General features: G+C 42.4%; 1 protein-coding gene across 1 annotated transcript in view; it reads right to left on the bottom strand.

Moving 5' to 3' along the window:
* Nucleotides 1-201: 201 nt before the first annotated feature.
* The window catches only part of SPCS2 (signal peptidase complex subunit 2), a 37,011-nt gene continuing 14,365 nt past the window's right edge, over nucleotides 202-22,847 (bottom strand). Inside the window, exons 2-5 of the mRNA XM_089330957.1 lie at nucleotides 16,345-16,428; nucleotides 15,648-15,807; nucleotides 8,169-8,304; nucleotides 202-1,091 (exon numbers count right to left, since the gene is read on the bottom strand). Coding sequence (XP_089187083.1) covers nucleotides 905-1,091; nucleotides 8,169-8,304; nucleotides 15,648-15,807; nucleotides 16,345-16,428 — 567 coding nt within the window. The 3' untranslated portion in view covers nucleotides 202-904. The remainder of the gene's footprint in view (nucleotides 1,092-8,168; nucleotides 8,305-15,647; nucleotides 15,808-16,344; nucleotides 16,429-22,847) is intronic.

Below are 22,847 nucleotides of genomic sequence, written 5' to 3'. Positions count from 1 at the left end.
TAAGTACTCAAAGCAGCCCCTGGCACAAAGTGAACACTGAGTGCTGCTATAGGTGTTGTCGCCACCAGAAGGCTGAGGTCTTCAGTGACTGCATCTCAAGGGGCCTCTGACCAATAACACAGCCTAGGGGTGAGAAGAATCAATAGTAACAGCAACACTTTGGCCCCTGCTGCTCTGCTCCATCCATCAAGACTACAACTCTTTTTTCACATCTTCTTTCCTTTTATTGAAAAAAATTTTAGAAAAATGGCAGTTAATAAAGGGCACAAACAAATCAACAGGGATACACTAGTGGAAAACACAGACAATATAAAACTAAAAATGCCATTGGCTTCTTTAATTGGTTAAGAGCACAAAATGTAACAGGCGAAGGTCTGTTTTAAACAAATTAAAAAGCTGTGTTTTTTCTTTTTAAATTCTCCCCAAGTCAGAGATACACACACACCCACAAAAATGGTGTGTGAAGGAAAGCTGTCATACACAAGAAGTTGTATCCTGAATTCTCAGGCAAACAGCTGTTGAAATAGGAATTAACATAAAGTCAGCAAGAGGTTAGCAATTTTTAAAAACTGAGTCTTCAAACGCTGCATGGCACAAAGCTATACTATGTAAGTACTGCTAGGTACAAAGGGAAAAGTCTGCACGGCTTTTAGCAAAAATGCTTTTCCAAAAAAGCAAATAAAATACAACCAGCAGACCAAAGAGGCTACAGCTAGACATCAGAGCTACAACTTCTCATATCTGTGCTAGAAAATGCTATTTATCCAGAATGGACTAAAATTTCAGGACAAAACAGGGACATTTCTAACATTCTTACTTTACCCATTTTAAGTTCTGTTTCTTCCCCCCACCCACTTGGTAATTCAGCATGAGCCAACAGAAATTGGGCTGCTTTTAGAACTGGTTATTTTATTTTTCTTTCTGTGGCAAGACTGTCATGGAGCCTGGATATTTCAGGTTCATACGCATCCATGACCAGCGTTCCACTGTGGTCAAAAAATTTAGCAATGGACTTGGTGAACTCAGCTTCTCGCTGCTGCTTTGTTCTTCCACTGATGAAAGTCAGCTTCAGGGTATATTTGTCATCAAACCTAAGTAGGGGGCAAAAAAACAAATAAATAAATCAAAAACTAGACATAGAGGTTTAACCAATAACAATATAGTACCAAATATTTTTGAAGCACAGGGATAAGTTGGGCATTTTAACAGAGAACACATACATAGATCTCTCAAACAAAAACAAAAACAGACTGAAGCTCCTAATTGGCTCCCAAATACTAGTCCTGATTTCCATGTGCTGACATGCCTTTCCTGATTTCATCACTGTGCACTTCCTGTACTGTGTCAGTCACACAGACCATCTTTCTTTCTTTGAGAGGCAGAGTTAGAGAGGCAGAGGCAGAGGGAGAGGGAGAGAGGTCTTCATTCCCCAAATGGCTGCAATGGTCAGAGCTGGGCCCATCTGAAGCCAGGAGCCAGGAATTTCCTCCAGCTCTCCCACGTGGGTGCAGGGGTCTGAGCACTTGGGCCAACCTCTACTGCTTTCTGAGGCCATAGCAGAGAGCTGGGTCGGAAGTGGAGCAGTTGGGACTTGAACTGGTGCCCATATGTGAGACTGTCACTGCAGGCATCTTCTTTGACCTCTGGGTTTTACACTTGCCATACTAAAGGGTCTTCCTAGTAGTACATACTTATCTCCTATTTCATTTTACTAGTTCCCATTTGTTAACACTACCCTTAGATATAAACTTTTCTGGGAAACCCTTCCCAAATGCTCCCAATCTGGCTTTTAAATGCCCCCTTTGTCCGCCACAGCACCATCAATCAATATTCAACTCACATACTGAGCGCCTGTTATATACCAGGGTCTACTGATAGATAGTTCATTGATAGTACAGGAGCTTATCTATTCAAAAAAAAAAAAAAAAAAGTTTCTCCACAACATATGTAAAGTATTACAAAAGAAAAAACTACATGTGATTTTCAAAACTGTTTTTGCAAACTGGTAGGTGATCAAATTTTTATGAATTCATTAGGAACCTTGCTTTCAAGGATGCTCCCCAATTCCAGACTCTTAGATCTTAGCATCCTGTGATCCAATTTAGCTCCGGGTCCTACTCTGACCCCAGGCCTAGGGTGCCAACTGCTTCGCTGCATGCATTACAGATTCCTGAGGTATACCTTAAGGCACTTTACTGTTTCCACCCACTCAATAGGGTTTAGTGGCACCCACATTCTCCATGCAAAACCACTACCCATTTCTGTCTCCATTTATTGGGGCATATTCAGTGGATAGTCCAGCTAGCATTATCTTCAGATGAAGTGGGTTTTTGAAGCTCTACTTCTGGAGTCCAGGATTACTGTCATGGTTAGAACACTGCCTCCTGTTAACTAGTGCTTAGAAAATCACAGCTTCCTGCTCAATTGTTGGTCTAAGGAGTAATAATGGGCTTTGAAATCTTTTCCACATCTCAAAAGATTTTGTAAAACTCTAACCAACTGCTGCTGACGTCACAATAATTTTTGGACTTCCAGGCAATTTTACTGGCAGTTAATTGGTACTTTAATGTGTAGCTAAGACAAGAAATAAGTTGTGACCTAACACATTTCAGAAATATTCATTAATTCAAATACTTACTGTATGTGCCAATTTTAGATGCTAAGGATAAATAACACTGAACAACACAAATGTCTGCTTTTAGGAATTTCCATTTTAGTGTGTGAGGGGATAGACAATAAGAAAGAACAACCATGAGATGTTGTTTTAAATACAGTGGGCAGGAAAGGCTGCACTAAGCAGATGTTTGAGCAGAACCCTAAAGAAGGTTAGAGAACAAGGAGGAGCAGCCAGTGCAAAGACAACAGCAGGCCTAGAATGGCTGAACAGTAAAGTGGCCAATGTGAATAGAATGGAGGAAAGAATGTGCCACAGGAGACGAGGGATATGTATGCACATGTGTGGAGTGAAGAGAAGAGACACATATGGACTCCTTAAACATCGGTAGGATTTTACATTTTTCTCTGAATAAATTTTGAGCAGAGCCCTGGGCTGATATGACTTATGTTTTAAAAGGATTACTCTGTTGGCTGTGCTGGGAAAAGACTATGGGCAGGGAGAGTAGCTACAGAGGTCCATTAGAGCTTTATTGCAATAACCTAAACAAGAGATGGAAGTAGCAGGAGAGACGGTAAATGATCAGGCTGAATATATATAGATTCGCTGACAGACTAGAGGAAGGACCAAGAGACAGAAGTCAAAATGACTTGAGAGTTCTATAGGGATGAAATTCCCACTTACTGAGAGGGGGAAACAGGGAAGAGCAGGTTTGGATGAAGGACAGCAGTTAGGTTTTAGACTTGTTGACTCTGAGCTTCCTCTTTGGATCTAATGTCAAACAGAAAGCTGTGACATATTTAGGGCTTGGAGAAGAGGTCTGGGATGAAAAATACAGATGTAGAGATCTGCATTATATAGGCAGTATTTATGAAAGTTTCCTCTAAGACTTATTCTAGCAAGTTACTATAGAGAAGTGGTTCTAGGAACAAGCCCTGGTTGCATTCCAAATTTAGAGAAAGAGGAGGTGAAGAACCACAAAGGAGAAGGAAAATACATTAAGAAGAAAATAATCTAGATGCCTAGTTTTGGTTGGTTGTTTAAAAAAAAAAAAAAAACAACTTTCAGATGCTGGGGACAGGTCAATAAGATGAGGAAACAGAAAAGCAGATCCAAGTGATAATGGGAGAAAAATAGAAGGAGTAGAGAGATGAAAAGACCATATGAAAAGCATAAGGGGAATGAATTTTCTTTTACTTGGTAGAAATTACAGTATGTCTGTACATCTAAGTAATGATCCAGTAGACAGGGAAACATCAAGTATAAAAAAGAATCAGAAATTTAGGTGACCAACGGAGGGAGGGCTTTAGAAAGATACTCAAATTACTGAAGATGATTTATTATTAGTAATAGCAAAGTCTATGGCATATTCATGGAAATAAGTGTGTAAGGAATGACAAAAAAAACAAGGTAACTGGAAGAGAAGTAAAAACTAAGAGGCCAAAGTACGGGAATAATCACATATTTGGATATAGAAACATCAAAATTTCTGAAATGACATAGTATACTTCAAAAAGTCCACGTAAAAACTGAAAAGGGGGGGAGGAAGGGTGCTGATGCTGGGGCATAGTGGGTTAAACTGCCATCTGCAGTGTTGGTATCCTATGTGGACACTGGTTCAAGTCCTGGATGCTCTACTTCTGCTCCAGCTCTCTGCTAATGTACCTGAGAAAGCAACAGAAGATGACCCAAGTTCTTGGGCCCCTCTACTCATGTGGGAGATCAGGAAGAGGCTCCTGGCTTCTGACTTCGACCTGGCCCAGCCCCAGCTGTTGTGGCCATTTGGGGAATGAACCAACAGATGGAGAGGGAGAAATGTCTTCTTTCTCTAACTCTGCCTTTCAAATAAATAAATAATTCTTAAAAAAAAAAAAAAAAACAAAAACTGGAAACGGTATACTAATTTTGGTAAAAACATTTTTTAAATCCATGCACTGTTTTTATAATATACATTTTCCAGTCATCATATGCATGATTTTTAAAAAACTTTTAAATCAAAGTAAATGTAATCTTAGTTCTATTTTCCTTGGACGTTTTGAAGTATGCTATTATGTCACAGGGTGCCAATGACCCAGGAGCTATCTTCAAGAAAACAGTGGTTCTCTATTTAACTGCCATGAGTGGCAAAATGGACTGACATGTAATTCAAAGTGGGTGTTTTAGGGAGGAGGGCTGAGGGTGAATTAGAAACAGCAAAGGGGAACAGAGAGAGACCAACCCCCATCTCTAGTACCAGGGTGATGAAGGGTCTGACAAGAACAGGAGCCACCATTTGTAGTCTACAGAGGAAATTTATCTTTAGGATCATGGTCAAATTTCACTTAGGCGAAGAATGAGAGGGAATGTCTGGAGACAAGGGAAGATTATATGGGATTCTGTGGGTGGCTGACAATGACTTGGCTACAAATTAAGAGGTCAAAGCTTCAGTGGAGGCCAAGGCAGCAACTGAGTCCGGGTAAATTTCATTCATTCACATAACAAGACTTTTATACATCTAAGCTGTGTTAGACCTTGGGTTAGGTCTGGGGACCCAGAAGTAGACTAAATTGTATGACTCAGGTAACAGAGGAAAGCATTAAACACTCTTCAGCATACCTAGAGTATCTAATCCAGACTAAGGGGGAAGGCTACTTAGAAAAGGTGCTAAGTAGGAGATAGCCAGGTGACAGATAGTCAAGCCAGAGAAGAATCTTTCCAAAGTCTTAAGATCACTGGGAAGCCTAGAACTTAGCAAATCCCATAATATTGCTACATAAAGAATGTGTTTTGGGAGGGACATGAAACAAACCTGGGGATGTCACTAGGAGACTAATGTTTAAAGACTTCCTGTACTGAAGATGTTCAGACTATATACTGAATATACTGAGAACCAATTGAAGACTTTTTTAGAAGGGAGTCACTTGAGTGTGGTAAGTTTGCACGTGGCACTGGCAGTCTGTGAAATTTTTCACTGTCATTTCACATCACGTAATCGGGTGGCCATGAAACAAGACATCACAGCCAAGCACTACCAAGTCACTCTGAGATATCGGGGTGGAAGGCTCAGGAGGTCTGAGCGAGAACACTCATACTTCCTTCCACCAGTAACATGGCAATTGCTAAACCAGTAGGGCATGTGGAAATATCAGAATCCTCATAGCATACACTGTTATTGGGATTGCAGAATGGTGTAGCCACTTTGGAAAATCATCTAGCAAGTCCTTGAACAAATAAAGAGAATTACCAAATGATCTAGTAACTTCTCCAAGGTATACTATCCAAGAAAAATGAAAACCTATGTCCACATGAAAATTTGTACACAAATGTTTATAGCAGTATTATTCATAATAGTCAAAAGATAGAAACAATCCAACTTTTCATCAACCAATGGATGGATAGACAAAATGTTATTGTTCACATAATGGATTACCACCCAACTATAAAAAGGGATGAACTACCAATACCTGCTATAACATGGATGAAATACAAAAACGTCATATTAAGTCAAATAAGCCAATCAGAAAAGGCCACATATTATATGATTCCATTCACATAAAGCCAAAAAAGGGAAATTTATAATAAATAAAAAGTAGACTGATGGTTGCTTAGGGTTAGGGTAATTAGAGGGATACAGAGGTTATAGCTAAAGGGTTGTTCTCAAATTGACTGTGGTAATGGTTGCAGAAATCTGAAAACCCACTAGAAATCACTGATCATTTTAAATGGATAAAGTGGGGGCTGACCTGGTGCAGAGGGTTAATCCACTGCCTGCATGCTGACATCCTGTACAGGAGCACCGGTTCAAGCCCCAGTTGCTCTGCTTGACCCAGATCCCTGCTAATGAGGCTGGAAAGCAGCAGATGATAGCCCAAGTACTTGGGCCCTGCCACCCATGTGGGAGACCCAGATGGAGTTCCAGGCTCCTGGCTTCAGCCTGGCACAGCCCTGGCCGTTGTGAACATTTGAGAAGTGAACCAGAGGATGGAAGAGATAGCTTGCTTACATTGTGTGTGTGTGTGTATGTATGTGTGTGGTGAGGGGAAGAGGAAAGAGTGCCTTTCAAATAAGTCTTTTGAATATGGCTGAGTTGTCTGGTAGGCGAACTGTTTCTCAATAAAGATGTTTTTAAAAGTACATAATAACTCAGAAGTGAGCCTTTGGCTTCATAGTAAAATACCCATATATCATACTGGAGTGCCTGGGTTTAATACCCGCCTTTGTTCCTGACTCCAGCTTCCTGTTAACACAAACCACGGGAGATAGTGGTGATGGCTAAGTAACTGGGTTCCTGCCACCCACGTGGGAAACCTAGATTGTGTTCCCAGCTGCCAACTTCAGATGCTATACTGATCTTCATATATGTGAATCAATGTACTTAAAATGTAAGGTCTTGGGCCGGCGTCGCGGCTCACTAGGCTAATCCTCCGCCTAGCGGCGCTGGCACACCAGGTTCTAGTCCCGGTCGGGGCGCCGGATTCTGTCCTGGTTGCCCCTCTTCCAGGCCAGCTCTCTGCTGTGGCCAGGGAGTGCAGTGGAGGATGGCCCAAGTCCTTGGGCCCTGCACCCCATGGGAGACCAGGAAAAGCACCTAGCTCCTGGCTCCTGCCATCGGATCAGCACGGTGCGCCGGCCGCAGCGCGCCAGCCGCGGCGGCCATTGGAGGGTGAACCAACAGCAAAGGAAGACCTTTCTCTCTGTCTCTCTCTCTCACTGTCCACTCTGCCTGTCAAAAAAAAAAAAAAAAGTAAGGTCTACTACGTGATAGGAAATATATCACATATATGTAGAATGGTACTAACAGCATGAATTCTGGGCTCAAACTAGGGCTGAAATTCTTGCTGTACCACTTTTGGGCAGTATGACCCGGGAAAATTAATTTAACCTTTTGGGCCTGTGTTTGTATTTATAAAGACAAGTGTTCCAAGGTTTAAATGAGATAATGCATTTAGTACAATATTCAATATATAGTAAATGCTTTATAGGTTTCTGGTATTATAACTAGTATCTTGTCCTCCAACAATTCTAAAGTCATTTTTGACTCCACTAATGATTTACCAAAAGTTACACACTTGAGCTGGAACATGAAACTCAGTTCTGGGTACCCACAAAGACAGCTATACACAGTTATACTCTTCACCAATCAAAAATAGATTCTAGATCATGCTTTTTTGACTTGCACAGTGCACTGCTCTAGAGATCCTTTGGAGTACAGTCAGAATCACAGACAACACAGAACCTAAAGAGGTTCTTCAAAGATAACTTACCTCATACCTTTAGCGTTTGTAGCTCTGCACTTACTATCAGTTAGCCGATCACAAGAAAAAGAATCATTTCTCATTCTTCCACCAAAGTGCTCTCTCCCACAGTTTATACTAAGAGCAATTCCAGGATAATACCATCTCACAACTGCAGTGCTAGAAAAAGCCTTCTAGATCATTCTATCCCTTTCTTCACTTTAAATGACTAGCACTATAGTCTGCATATAGTAGTAATACAATAGTCTATTAATGATATTGACAACACTCCCTGAATAAATTCAATACCACAAGTTAAAAATCTGTGAAGACAATCATACCTTTTAAGACTGGAGGACAGCTGCCAAATATCATCAGGGTCCATTCCTGTAGGATCTTTCCTGTGGGCCACAAGAAAGATGCTCTTCTCCTTATATGAGGTATAAATGGTGAGAATCCCCATCATCACAAAATAGGTTCAAATAAAGTTAAGGGGAAAATACAGAACATGTAAACAAAAAAGATACAACTGAAAAAAAGAGCTACAGAAGCTTTCATAATGAGAATCCTCAAGATACTTCTTACTGCAAAAACACTGAAAATTGAGCTACTATATTTAGAAAGATTTATGTTATTTATTTAAAAGGCAGAATTACAGACACAGACAGAGGGAGATCTTCCATCCACTGGTTCACTCCCCAAATGGCTGCAATAGCCAGGGCTGGGCCAGGCCAAACCCACGAACTTCTTCCCTGTTTCCCATTTATGTGGCAGGGTCCCAAGCACTCAGGCCACCTTTCACTGCTCTCCCAGGCACATTAGCAAGGAGCTGGATCAGAAGTGGAGCAGCCGGGACACAAACATGCCTATAAGGAATGCTGGTGTCACAGGCAGTGGCTTAACCTGTTAACCTCAGCTATTTCACTTTTATCCTTATGTTTATATACTGAAGTAAATAAGGCTCTCTGGTTAATTCTACAAACACTTCGAAAAGGAAGAAAAAAAGGGTATAAACCAGCTCTCTCATTTTCTATGTTCAAGGATAACATTTGCTTATTTCTCTATAAAAAACTCAACTAGTAATGATAGTGGACTTGACCATACTCAACCAATTAGAAACTAGCAAAGTGACTTCAAATTATTTACTGTAAAATAATTACTTCCTATGTATACAAAGACTTATTTTGTTTTTTGTCGCTCCCCCTCTTCGTGGAGGAACGACACTAAACCCTGCCTAGGCTTCATATCCGAGTCACGGCACCATTATGTCGCTCCCCCTCTTCGTGGAGGAACGACACAGGACCCTGCGCTGTTCTTTCTGTCTGCTCGGCCCTCCCCGGGTTTGCTGCTGGTTCTTCCCGGGTTGGCTACTATCCCTTCCACCTCCGTGGAAGGGCAGTTCCCCCTGGCCACATTCCCCACTTCCGCAGGGGAGCGGCACACCGCCGGCCGGCTTTCTCGGGGGCTGCACAGGTGTTCCCCTTAGATGTTCCTAGTGCATGCCGTCTCTCTCCTCCTTTATAGTCCTCCTCTGCCAATCCCAACTCGGCTGCCCACACGCCGAGTACGCTGCTCTCCTCCAATCAGGAGCGAGTCCTACAGTTTATCGGTTGAACTGGAGGCAGCTGTGCAGAAGCTGTTTACTTCTCTCCCAGCGCCATATTGTGGGAGAGCAGATGCATAGAATAAGTCTTAATTCCAGTAACTCAGTCCAGTCCGGGCTGCTCCCCACAGTTTTTGACAGTATTAACTATCATATTTCAGCACTTACCAAGTATCAGAAACTACCATAAAAGCTTCTTCTACATTGTGTCCTGCAAACATTATCAACAGGAAAGGGAGGAAAGTATAGAGCGAAGTGTATGGACTCTCAGGTGAGACAGTCCTAGTGTGGAATTGTGGCCTTTAACATGCCTAACACTGACAAATTATTTTCTTCCAAGTATTCTCATCTTTTAAAAAAGGAAAATATACCTGCCATTTTAGAAATGCCATAGTGGGGTATATGTGTGTCTCTCTCTCATGTACATAGAATTAAAATACCAGTTAGACACCTGTATCCCATATCGGGCAGCCTGGGTTCATTAACTGACTCCAGCTCTTGATTCCAGTTCCTGCTAATGTAGACTCAGGGAGGCAGCAGTGATGGCTCAAGTGGTTCCAGTCACCCACATGAGCAACTGGATGGAATACCTCACTAACGGCTAACAGCTTCAGCCTGGCCCAGTCCTCGCGTGTGGTGAGCATTTAGGGAGTGAACCAACATACAGGAGCGTTTTCTCTCTCAAAAAACTAAAAAAAAAAAAACCTGATGTGATTATTAAAATGAGATCTTGTTTTGTTTTAAACAAATATAACCAAACAAATGAAGTGCCATCAAAGTAGTTCTCTTGGGAGGCTATGTATCTGTAATAATGTTGTCACTGTTCAAAGCTTGTTAGAATTCCCTGGGAACTATCTCTAGAACCAGTGGCCATTCTTCTGAACTGTCTCAAGAATAAAAAACCTACACTGAGATGACTAATTTGAATACTGAATAGAATCAAAGATCACTTGGTGCCAATTCCGGGAATCGTAATTTGGGATCAATTTAGATAACATTTTTGATCAGGGTCTGCTTTATTAGATAGTTTGCAAAATGCCTGAAGGTAAATTTCTAAAGTAGAATTTAAAAATATTTCAAGTAATAACATTTTTAAAATATTTGAGAGGTAGAGTTGCAGAGAGGTCTTCGTCTGTTGTTTTTCCCCCTAAATGGCTATGACAGCCAGAGCTGCGCTGATCCAAAGCCAGGAGCTTCCTCTGGGTCTCCCATGGGGCCATTTTCTGCTGCTTTTCCAGGGCATAGCAGAGAGCTGCATCAGAAAAGGAGCTGGGACGCTAACTGGTGCCCATATGGGATGCCGGCACCACAGGTGGAGGCTTAGCCTACCACACCACAGCACCGGCTCCAGAATACGTCTCTTGGGAACGTGCAATAACAACCCCACTTTCATGAGTACAAAGTGCTCTCGCATCCGTTTTACAAAAGAGGAAGCTAAGGCCAGGAGCAGCCCAGTGACCTACCCTGGGTGGCAGGGTAGTGCAGAACCAGGCTCAAACTTAAGCCCCACAGGAGGCAGGGCCCCATAACACTGTTAAAAACAAACAAAAGTAAACTATCTACCAAAATAACTTGGTTTAAAAATCTACACACAAATAACTCAATAGCACTATGTGACTCTTAAAAATGAGGTAGAGGGGGTGGCACTATGGCATAGCAGGTAAAGCTGCTGCCTGTAGTGCTGGCATCCCGTATGAGCACAGGTTCGAGTCCCAGCTGCTCCACTTCCAATCCAGCTCTCTGCTATGGCCTGGGAAAGCAGTAGAAGATGCTTCTTGAGCTCCAGCACCCACACGGGAGACCTGGAAGAAGCTCCAGGCTCTTGGCTTTGACTGGCCCAGCTCCAGCCATCATAGCCATTTGGGGAATGAACCAGCCGATGAGAGACCTCTCTCTGCCTCTAACTCTGCCTTTCAAATAAATAAATGTTAAAAAAAAAAAAAAAAAAAAAAAAGAGGTAAAGTTGTATATACTAACAGGAAAAGATGTCCACTGTATCTTCTAATTAGCAATAAAATATTGAGCAGTACATACAGATTGGAGTTAGAAGGGGAGACATAAAAAAAGTTACTATGAACATGCGTAACTTTTTTTTAAATTTGAGAGGCAGAGAGGTAGGTAGAGAAATAAGGAGAAGGACAGACAATACATACATATACACACATAGAGAAAGTTCCCATCCATAAGTTCACTCCCCAAATGCACGTAATAGTAGGGGCTGGACCAGGCCAAAGCCAGACTCCAAAAACCAATCCAGGTTGCCTGTGTGGGTGGCAGGACCGAATTAAGCCATTTTCTGCTGTCTGCTGGGGTGTGGGACATCAGCAGGAAGATGGATCAGGAGTGGACACTCCAATAGGGGATGCGGCTGTCCCAAGCAGTGCCTTAACCAAACACCTGCCCCTGAATATGCACAACTTTTCTAATAATTCTTTGTATTCAACTTCTTGAGAAATAATCAAGTTGGACTGATAACAATCATTAATTTTGTATAATCATAGAAAGGAAAGTAACTGAAGACACTCCTCAATTTAATGATGGTGTTATATCCCAACAAGCCCACTGTAAATCCAAAGTACTGAAAGCTGAAAATCCCTTTAAGGGCTTCCCAAATCCATAAGAGTCATTCCAGCACCACAGTGTGCCCCAGAACCTGGACACAGAGCTTTAAGACTTGATGTTTAGGGCTGGCCATGTGGCACAGGAGGTTAAGCGGATGCCTTTCATATCAGCACCCCATAGGGTACTAGTTCAAGTCCCAGCTGCTCCACTTCTGATCCAGCTCCCTGCTAATGAACCTGAGAAAGTAGCAGAAAATGGCCCAAATACTTGGGCCTCGGCCACCCATGTGGGAGACCTGGATGGAATTTCAGGCTTCTGTCTTCAGCCTGGAACAGCACCGGCCACAGCAGCCATTTGGGAAGTGAACCGACAGAAGAACTCTGTCTGTACCTCTGCTTTTCAAATAAATAAATATTAAAAAAAAAATGATTTAACGTTTTCCCTCCTAGGTTTCTTGCTTTGAGCTGATTCATCCTCTTTTCTTTTTCCCTATCATTTCCTTTTGAGATAAGACTATTTATCCTCTGATATCATACAAGTATATCTTCAGAGTATGTAACTTGTTCTCCATTTTACAGGGTCTCATAGTTAAAAGAATTTGCCCTGACTTCAGCTGAGACTTTGGACTTGGAATTTTTAATAATAACTAGAACTAAGACTTTGGGACCCCTAGGGATAGAATAAAGGCATTTTGCATTGTGAGACAGTCATGAACTTTTGCAGGCCAGGAGTGATGTGGTTTGGAGGCTCAGGTCCCCAGGGTGGCACTACCATAAGATGGTGGAACTTTTAGGAGGTGGGACCTAGTAGGTAGTCCCTAGGGCATTGAGGGCATGCTGCTGGAAGGCAGCTCCTGTATGAGTTTTTGACAGGCAGAGTGGACATGAGAGAGAGAGACAGAAACATCTTCCTTTTTCTGTTGGTTCACCCTCCAATGGCCACTGTGGCCGGTGCTTCATGCTGATCCGAAGCCAGGAGCCAGGTGCTTCTCCTGGTCTCCCATGGGGTGCAGGGCCCAAGCACTTGGGCCATCCTCCACTGCACTCCCTGGCCACAGCAGAGAGCTGTACTGGAAGAGGGGCAACTGGGACAGAATCCGGCACCCCGACAGGGACTAGAACCCGGTGTGCTGGCGCCGCAGCTGGAGGATTAGCCTATTGAGCTGCGGCACTGGCCCCTGTATGAGTTTTCATGAGAGTAATAAAAGCCTGAGTTGGGGTTGATCCACTCTGCTTCCTGGCTTGCCATATGATCCTTCCTCCACAGAAGCTCCACCATCCACGATAGGGCTTTCACCAGAGTCAGCATCAAGCCATTTCGGACTTCCAGCTTCCAAACTGTCAGCTAAAGAAACCTTTCCTTCCTAAGTTAAACACACACACCCCCCAAGGATTTAATAACTTAATCTACAGAACATCATACCTTAGGCTATCATACTTTAAACATGTTCAAAATAATTAGCCTGCAGTTGGGTAAAGTCAATAAACGTAAAGTACTGAATATCCCCAGTAATTCACTGAAGACTGTACTTGTACTGAAAGTGAAAAACATTACCAGTAGTATTTTCGAAGTTCATGTCCAACGTGTAGTCTTTTAATTCCATGTTCCCAGGGCCAGCATTATGGTGTAGTGGGTTAAGCTGCCATCTGCAATGCTGGCATCCCATACATGTGTACTGGTTCAACTCCTGGCAGCTTCACTTCTGACACAGCTCCCTGCTACACGCCCGGGAAAGCAGCAGAAGACAGTGAGTGCGTGGGCAACTGCTAAGTACGTGGAGGACTCGGATAGAGTTCTGGGCTCCTGGCTTTGATCTGGCCCAATACCAACTATTGTGACCATTTGGGGATAGATCAGCAGATTTCTCTCTGTGTCTCTCCCTTTCTCTCTGTAACTCCACATTTCAAATGAATGTATAAGATTAAAAAGAAAAATTTATTTATTTAAACAGACAGAGAGGTCTTCCATCCACTGGTTCACACCCCAGATGGCTGCAACGGTCAGAGGTGCACCAATCCAAAGCCAAGTGCCTCTTCCGGGTCACCCACATGGGTGCAGGGGCCCAAGGATTTGAGCCATCCTTCACTGCTATCCCAGGCCAAAACAGAGTGCCGGATCAGAAGAGGAGCAGCCGGGACTAGAACCAGCACCCACATGGGATGCCGGCACTTCAGGCCAGGGCTTTAACCTGCTGCGCCACAGCGCTGGCCCCCTTAAATTTATTTCATTTCCTCGCAAACTTTCTGAAGTCCGTTGCATGGGTATGCTTTGGCACCACTGACAAATCATTAACAAACCATCGTTAATTGGGAATTGTCTGTATCACATATGGAAATGTATTATAAGATCTCTCATTTAATTTTTTTTTTTTTAAGATTTATTACTTGAAAGTCAGAGTTACACAGAGAGAGAAAGAGGCAGAGAGAAAGAGGCAGAGAGAGGCAGGCAGAGAGGCAGAGAGAGAGGAGAGAGAGAGAGAGGTCTCCATCCACTGGTTCACTCCCCAATTGGCTGCAACAGCCTGGGCTACACCGATCTGAAGCCAGGAGTCAGGAGCTTCTTCTGGGTCTCCCACGTGGGTGCAGGGTCCCAAGGACCTGGGCCATCTTCTACTGCTTTCCCAGGCCATAGCAGAGAGCTGGATCAGAAGTGGAGCAGCCAGGTCTCAAACTGGCACCCATATGGGATGCTGGTACTGCAGGCAGCGGCTTTACCCACTTTACCACCCCATCTCATTTTTTTTTTTTTTTTGGGCAGGCAGAGTTAGACAGAGACAGAGACAGAGAGAGAAAGGTCTTCCTTCCGTTGGTTCATCCCCAAAATGGCCACTACGGCCGGTGCGCTGCCCCCATCCGAAGCCAGGAGCCAGGAGCCTCCTCCTGGTCTCCCATGCAGGTGTAGGGCCCAAGGACCTGGGCCATCCTCCACTGCCTTCCTGGGCCACAGCAGAGAGCTGGACTAGAAGAGGAGCAACCGGGACAGAATCCAGCGCCCCAACCGGGACTAGAACCTGGGGTGCCGGCGCCGCATGCAAAGGATTAGCCTAGTGAGCCGTGGCACCGGCCCCTCATTTAATCTTTACAATTCTGAGTGCTTACTACTCATATTTACAAGTAACAAGCATTCTAGTCTCAAAAAACTTGTTCATTAGCACAAAATTATAAATACCATGGATTTCAAACCCATGTTCTCTAGCTCCAAAGAGGTCCTTAATGCCACTGTAACACAAGCACCTCAGCTTAGGACCTCCCAGGACAGCTCTGTAGCTTAAAGGGAACCTGACCCGGATCTGAACCTCCAAACTCAGATCCTTTCCTAACATTTTGGAAGGAATGGCTTGAGGTAGCCTGTTCTGATGCCAAAAGTTCTAAGTTAGAAATGAAAAGAGCCAGGTCTCACTATTATTGTGCTATTGAGTGTTCATATTAGGATTATGATAACCTCTACATTCATAAAGTGAATTACAGATAAAATAGACATATTAAACCTAAGACACCACACATTTACAGATGTCCACAGCTCATAATATTAAGTTCTAACATCATTAGGCCCTACGATGAGAGTTTGCTTTTTGTGAGTAACGGGAAGGAGTTATCAGTAAAGATTGTTAGAAACTGCCACTTGAAAACAAACCTGAGCATCAATAAAGGATATGATATGACGCACAAAGCCAAAACAGGCTTGGACTCCGGAAAAGGGTGCATGTAATCCCAGATCAAAGCCACTATGGCAAAGAAACAGGAGATGGTACAGATGGTGAGGCGGCCGTCAATTAAACCAAAATTCTCCACATACTTGTATTTTTCCAGAAGTACCTGGTGAGAAGAAAAAGGAATCAAGCTAACAGGAATGCTTCCTTTCTACTACCTTCTTTTATTCTTGCTTTCCATGATAAATGTTAAGAATTATAGAAATTACCAAGTAGTTCTCTCCAATTGGGATTTTACTACTCCAAGCAAAGACTCAGCTGTTTGTGAACGATCCCAGAGAAAAAGCTCACCAACACCTTATATAAATCAACAACAATAAACCCTACCTCAGCTTTCCCCAAAGGACACGGCTAAAATTTTCTTTGCCCTTTTCAAATGGAGAGACAGTCAACTAATTCTGAAAGAATGTCCTGTCTCCTTCAACCTTTGGTGCTCTAGGCTAAACAATAAATTACTACCTTTCCTGAGAGGGTAAACATTTATATTTTAACATTTTCCCCTACTTGTTCTGTGAGAATTTTAGACACTGCTTTCTGGCTCAGTTCCTAACATTGAAAATTAATATCACAGAAGAGAAAGATCCTCCAGGAGGTGGGCTGCCAGTTATATCCATGCTAATGGATGCCTGCTCAAGAAAATTACCTTTTTGGCAGAATCATCCAGAGAGTTTTTCACAGCTGATCCATCCCACTTATCAATTTTTACAGGCTTATCATCAATCTTCCACTGGAAAACAAAGAAAAGTTGTACATCAAGAAACTCAGCATCTCACTGAAATTAAAATGAACTATTTTCTTCAGAGCATCTGTAAGTGTGCATAACATTTAGTGTTTGTCCTCTAATGCTGGAAAACTAAAACAATTTAAAGAGATTGAACAAGGTTAAGGTTGGATCACTAGAATCAGGCGGCTCTCCCAGGATGCTGCCACCTTCCTGCAGGGAAGTCAGCTGTCTGCAGGCCCAGAACCACACCCGCATGGGAGACCAGGAAGGGACACTTGGCTCCTGGCTTTGGATTGGCACAGCACTGGCCATAGCAGCCATTTGGGGGGTGAACCAACGGAAGGAGGACCTCTCTCTCTCTCTAACTCGGTCAAAAAAAAAAGTTTATGGAAAAATGAAATGAAAAAGGTTATTTTGTGCAAAAAATTTTGAAATCCATGTTTTTTCATAATACTCATTTTCCATGAACTAGATGTTTGAAGACATCTAGTACAAGACTACTTATTGCAATTTTTCTAGTAGTTAAAAAAGTATTAATCTAGAGGGGACTGGTTAAATAAACAATAGTACATCCAGATATCCTGTAGGGGTAAAAGGATATGGTGGAAGACTTCTCAATGTGTGAAAGTTTTTAACCATGTGAATCTATGACATAAAAATTTTTCTCAAATTCTAGTGATTAAGTGACCACAGCTGAAGTGGAACAGGGTTCTACAAATAATGTGATAAAGCTGTCTTTTAGAGATCACAATAGACAACTCTCAAATCCTGTAATTCACAAAATGACAAACTGGCAGATGAATCAAAATGCATCTGACTTTAGAATGGATTATTTTAAAAACATATCTCACCAATCTTGAGCTGTGAAATAGTTACAAATGAAAAAGAAATCCTGTTCTTGAAATTTGTTAGAAGGGAAAATAGGAACTAAAACAGTCACACTTGAAAGTGATTAAAAGCCAATCAAGTTTTATCCTTTGGCACCTTATAAAAACAAATTTTCTTTGAGCAAACTGCTCATGGTAACATGCCGCAATGGAGTTTCACAGCCTGCCAGCCTACAAATCAAACATGACACCTAATATTTAAAAATGCAAATTGAACCACAAAAAAACTGAACTGTTTCCTAGCTAAATAGCCAGCTCACTTACATGCAGTCAAGTACATCCCATTTTGATGACAACTGGTGGAGACAAACCTGCAACAGAATCTGAATTATTTGAGCCAGTATGTGGATGCGGTGCTGTGGTTACTCGCAGTTGGGCAGGGTGCAAGTGGCAGCACAGGTGCCTTTGCAGCATCGGCAGCTGTATACTCCCGTCAGAGGCCCCACACTGGTGCCGCCACCATCCCCCTACACCTTCCTCTGCCCTTGTACCATGGCTGACCAGCTGTCCAGAGAACAGACTGCTGAATTCAAGGAAGCTTTCTCCCTATTTGATAACAAAGGTGGTGGCACCATCACAACAAAGAAACTTGGAAATGTCACGAGTCACTGGATCAGAACCCAGGAGAAGCTAAATTGCAGGATATGATCAATGAAATAGATACTGACAGTAATGGCACTGTGGACTTCCCAAAATTTTTTGACTGTGGCGGCTAGAAAAATGAGGTAACAGAAGATCCATGAAGCATTCTGGGCCTTTGACAAGGACAGCATCGGTTACACTGGTATGGATGAGTAAGCAGTGGAAATGACCAAAAGATACTGATGGAGACAGGTAAGTCAACTATGAAGAATTCACACAAGTGACTGCAAAACAAAGGCCCACCTGCAATTCCTTTTCTCCTCCCCACCCAAAAGAATCAAATGAATCATTTACCTACCTCTTGCTAAAAAAATGTTCATTTATTCATTCTGCTTCTATATAGCAAAACTGAACACTGAAAGTATCTTCTGCCCATACACACAAATTTCCATCCATTGGTTGCAGACCCAGTCTCCTAAAGATCAAGCTACATTACACATACCTGTACTACCTTAATGACAAGGAAGCACTAAGCGGTCTTCTTACAGTTTCATTTGCTAATGATTAATAATACATTGTGTGGGCTGGCCAGTTTTTCATGCATGCAGTCTGATGATTGAGCAGAGTCATCTGTATTAAAACTAAAAAAAATTCAAAACCTATTCAGATGGGTACTAGTTCAATTTGTTAGGATACATTCTCAGACAGTTTTCTGAAAACAAACACAATTTAAAACTGGTTTACCTCTGTATCATGGGCAGAAAGATGCGTGAAGGAGAAGCTGTTGAATGCAGCCCCACTAGCAAGATGGTTCTCTTGTACACAGGTGTGCTCCAACCTGTGGTGACCCTGACACACACTGGCAACAGGCCTGTGTATGTATATAGGTTTGGCATTGTCTGAATTGTATTAGAGTAAAACAGGTGTCTGGTTGCCACCATTCACACAAATGTTTAATAAGAAACCTTTACCAAGGGAGCATCTTTGGGTTCTGTTTTTAAAACCTTCTAAACCATGACTTGGAGCCAGCACAGTAGGCTGCAGCTGTAGACCTCAGCACAACCATCAACACTGCTGTCCAAGACACTACAACTTACGTCCATTCCAAGTTGAATATGCTAGTTTTTTCTTTCCAAGAAAGACCATTAAGTTAAAAAGGTTTTTGAATTATTTGTAAAAATAAAGTCAGAATAAAGTAATGTAAAAAAATTTGAGTCATTCCAAAAAAGAAAAATCATATTCTCATAGGAAACAAGCCACACATCACTTCAGGCATCGCCACAGAAAAAAAACATGGCTCTACAATTCAGAGGCCATTTCTTAAAAATGTTCAGGAATGAACTATAAACACAGCATTACAATGTGTGCAGAAATACTGCTTGGTACCTAACAGTAATCTTCAGGATGTGAATAGAACATTTCAAGAGTTATATGAATCATAAAAAAGGTGATAATCTGATTTCTGAAGAGATGGAAATATCATTCTGTGTGCATGAAAAGCCAGAGGACATTTCCAAACAGTGACTCTGCTACAGAACAGAGAACTTCTAGAAAAGGGGCAAGCTGATAACAGCACTTATTTTTCTGATATTCCCTATTGCTCATCAACTAAAATGTATGCTGCTACTCATGTTCTCTCTACTGCTACTCAGCTATTTTAGAAGCTATCATTTTCCTCCCTTATTCTTGTCTTCCTCAACACTAAGTACAAACTTTTTCCTTCTGTACTAATAAAAGTTAAAAGACAAAGCAAAGGTTATTTTCTGTCATGTGGGACATCGAAGGATAAATCACAAGAGGCAGTACACAGAAGAGTTAACACAGGTCTGAACAATCATGCTTAGAAAGGCCTGCCTGCCAGGTTGGTCCTTGTCCAGTTGGCTAGTAAACAGTTCCCTAGACTGATACAGTATGTTCCCTTAAGTGACAAGAGTGGCTCATTGTGCCTTAACTGTATAAGCAATGTGATTTATGGTGAACACGCTTCCTTCTGGGAGTCTGCCACATTCGAGGCAGAAGGTGCCTACTTACCCAGGCACTGCTAAAAACCAAGCAGAAATTCTCTAAGGAGCTTCCCCTGCAGACAATGCTCCATATATGCACTGTCACAACTGTCTTTGCTAGGGAACTAAGCATGTCCTATGGGATTCCAGGGGCAGAAGACTCACAACCTTGCATTTGGCTTCCTCTGGACTTTGTACATGAACCTCTCCCCTTTGCTCATTTTGCTTTGTATCCTTTTGCTGTGATAAATCTTACCTATGAGTACAACTACATGCTAAGTCAATGGGTCCTTCTAACAAATCATCAGTCAGGGCAGTCTTGGGAACCCCTGATATAGGCAGTACTGTATTTCCAGTTAAAAGATCTGTCACATGCTGTAGTTCATACACAATTCCTCTTCTCATTTCCTCCTGCTTATTACAGATACACATTCACTTAGTTACTATTTCTACCCCACCTATTTTTACTTATTTAGCTTCTTTCTTTTTGTGCCAAGGCTGTACATGTAAGCAGTTAAGAGTAAAGGGGTCCTACCTTACACCTTACACAAAAATCCATTCAAAATGAGTTAAAGACCTAAATCTATGACCCAATACCATCAAATTACTAGAGAGCACTGGGGAAACTCTGCAAGACGTCAACCTAGGCACAGAGTTCCTGGAAGACACCCTGGAGGCACAGGCAATAAAAATAATAAAAGATTAACAAGTAGGATTATATCAAATTGAGAAGCTCTGTACAGCAAAAGAAAACAGTCAGGAAAGAGGCAACCAACAGAATGGGAGAAATTACTTGCAAACCATGCAACTGATAAAGGATTAATAACCAGAATATATAAAGTGATCAAAAAACTCAACAATAGCAAAGCAAAAAACCCAGTCAAGAAGTGAGCAAAGGACTTAAATAGACATTTCTCAAAAAAGGAAATCCACATGAAAAAATGTTCAGGATCACCAGCCATCAGGGAGATACAAATCAAAACCACAACGAGGTTTCACCTCACTCCAGTTAGAATGGCTTTCATACAGAAATCAACAAACAACAAATGCTGATGAGGATGTGGGGAAAAAGGTACCCTAATCTACTGTTGGTGGGAATGCAGACTGGTAAGGCCACTATGGAAGACAGTTTGGAGATACCTCAGAAATCTGAATATAGCCCTACCATACGACCCATCCATCCCACTCTGTACAATCTCTTGTCCCTCTTTTCAGTCCCTCTCCCTCCCTTAGGTTCCATTCATCTGGTGCAGCTGGCCCACACACCACTCCTTGGAATTTACCCAAGGGAAATGAAATCAGAAAATGAGAGACATCTGCGCCTATATGTTTATTGCAGCTCAATTCACAATAGCCAAGACACGGAATCAAGCTAAATATCCATCAATGGAAGACTGGATAAAGAAATTATGGGATATATACTCTACGGAATACTACACAGCAGTTAAAAAAATGAAATCTGGTCATTTACAGCTAAATGTATGAATGTGGAAAATATCATACTAGTGAAATAAGCCAGTCCCAAAGGGATAAATATATGTTCTCCCTGATGCATGACAACTAACAGAGCACCTAAAAGGAAACCTGTAGAAGTGAAACTGACACTATGAGAAGTAATTACTTGAACAGCATTGTCTTGACTGTCAAGGAACATTTTATTATCTCACTTTTTTTAATTTTTTCTTTACTTAATACCATTGGCTGAACTCCTTACTTAACATAGAATTAATCATAGATGTATTAAGTCAATTGAAAATAGATACTAGTTAAAAATAAGAGTGGGAATGAGAGAGGAAGGAGCTGTACAGATCAGCACACATTCCCACAGACCTACTCCTAAGGGTGAAGCTAAAAATTTGCCATGGGACTCCAAATCCCATTTAGCTGGATGGCACTAATCCCATCTTATGTGATAAAGTGATCATATTAAGTATGGAATTGATCATATACATAGGACCATCAGTCAAAGGGATCACATAAATAAGAAAAGTGCTTGGTAATAACGATAGAATTACAAAGGAAGGAAAGTTCCAACATGGGAAGCAGTCCACACAGCAGACTCATAGCACGACAAATACCCTAAACAGCACTCTGACCTCAGTCAGCCCCTAAAGCCTGACTGAAAACACCACGAGAACATTTCAGGCATGGAAAGCTAAGATATAGTGGCAAAAATAGTTCTGCATGAAGGATCTCTGTGAGACTCCAGTGGAAAGAAGGGGCCATCAAAGAAAGATGTACTTTCCTCTAAAGGGAGGCAAGAACTTCCACTTTGCATATGGCCCTGTTTAAAAACTGACGGAGTTTGTGAACTCAAAAGGCTTCCATAGCTTTGGAGGCTCTATCAAGAGCCTCGGGTGATTACTGATGTCATAAATAAGAGTGTCAATTGTTAACTCAACACCAGAAGTCACTGTGCACTTGCTCCCCATGCTGGACCTCTGTCCTTAATGAGTTGTACTACGCTTCACTTCCAATCAAGCTCCCTGCTAACGCGCCTGGGAAAAGCAACAGAAGATGGTCCAAGAGTTTGGGCCCCTGCACCCATGTGGGAAGTCTCAACCAAGCTCCTGGCTTCAGGCTGGCCCAGCCCTGGCTGTTGTAGCCATTCCAGGAATGAGTCAGTGGATGGAAAATTTCTGTCTGTCTCTCCCTAACTCTTTTAAATAAACTTTCTTTTTTTTTTTTTTTGACAGGCAGAGTGGACAGTGAGAGAGAGAGACAGAGAGAAAGGTCTTCCTTTGCCATTGGTTCACCCTCCAAAGGCCGCCGCGGCCAGTGCGCTGCGGCCGGCGCACCGCGCTGATCCGATGGCAGGAGCCAGGAGCCAGGTGCTTTTCCTGGTCTCCCATGGGGTGCAGGGCCCAAGCACCTGGGCCATCCTCCACTGCACTCCCTGGCCACAGCAGAGAGCTGGCCTGGAAGAGGGGCAACCGGGACAGAATCCGGC

This window comes from Oryctolagus cuniculus, chromosome 1 (assembly GCF_051225735.1).
Source record: "Oryctolagus cuniculus isolate XC-2025 breed Fujian yellow rabbit chromosome 1, ASM5122573v1, whole genome shotgun sequence".
In the NCBI taxonomy this organism is placed as follows: Eukaryota; Metazoa; Chordata; class Mammalia; order Lagomorpha; family Leporidae; genus Oryctolagus; species Oryctolagus cuniculus.
This window is presented reverse-complemented; position numbering and strand designations above follow the sequence as displayed.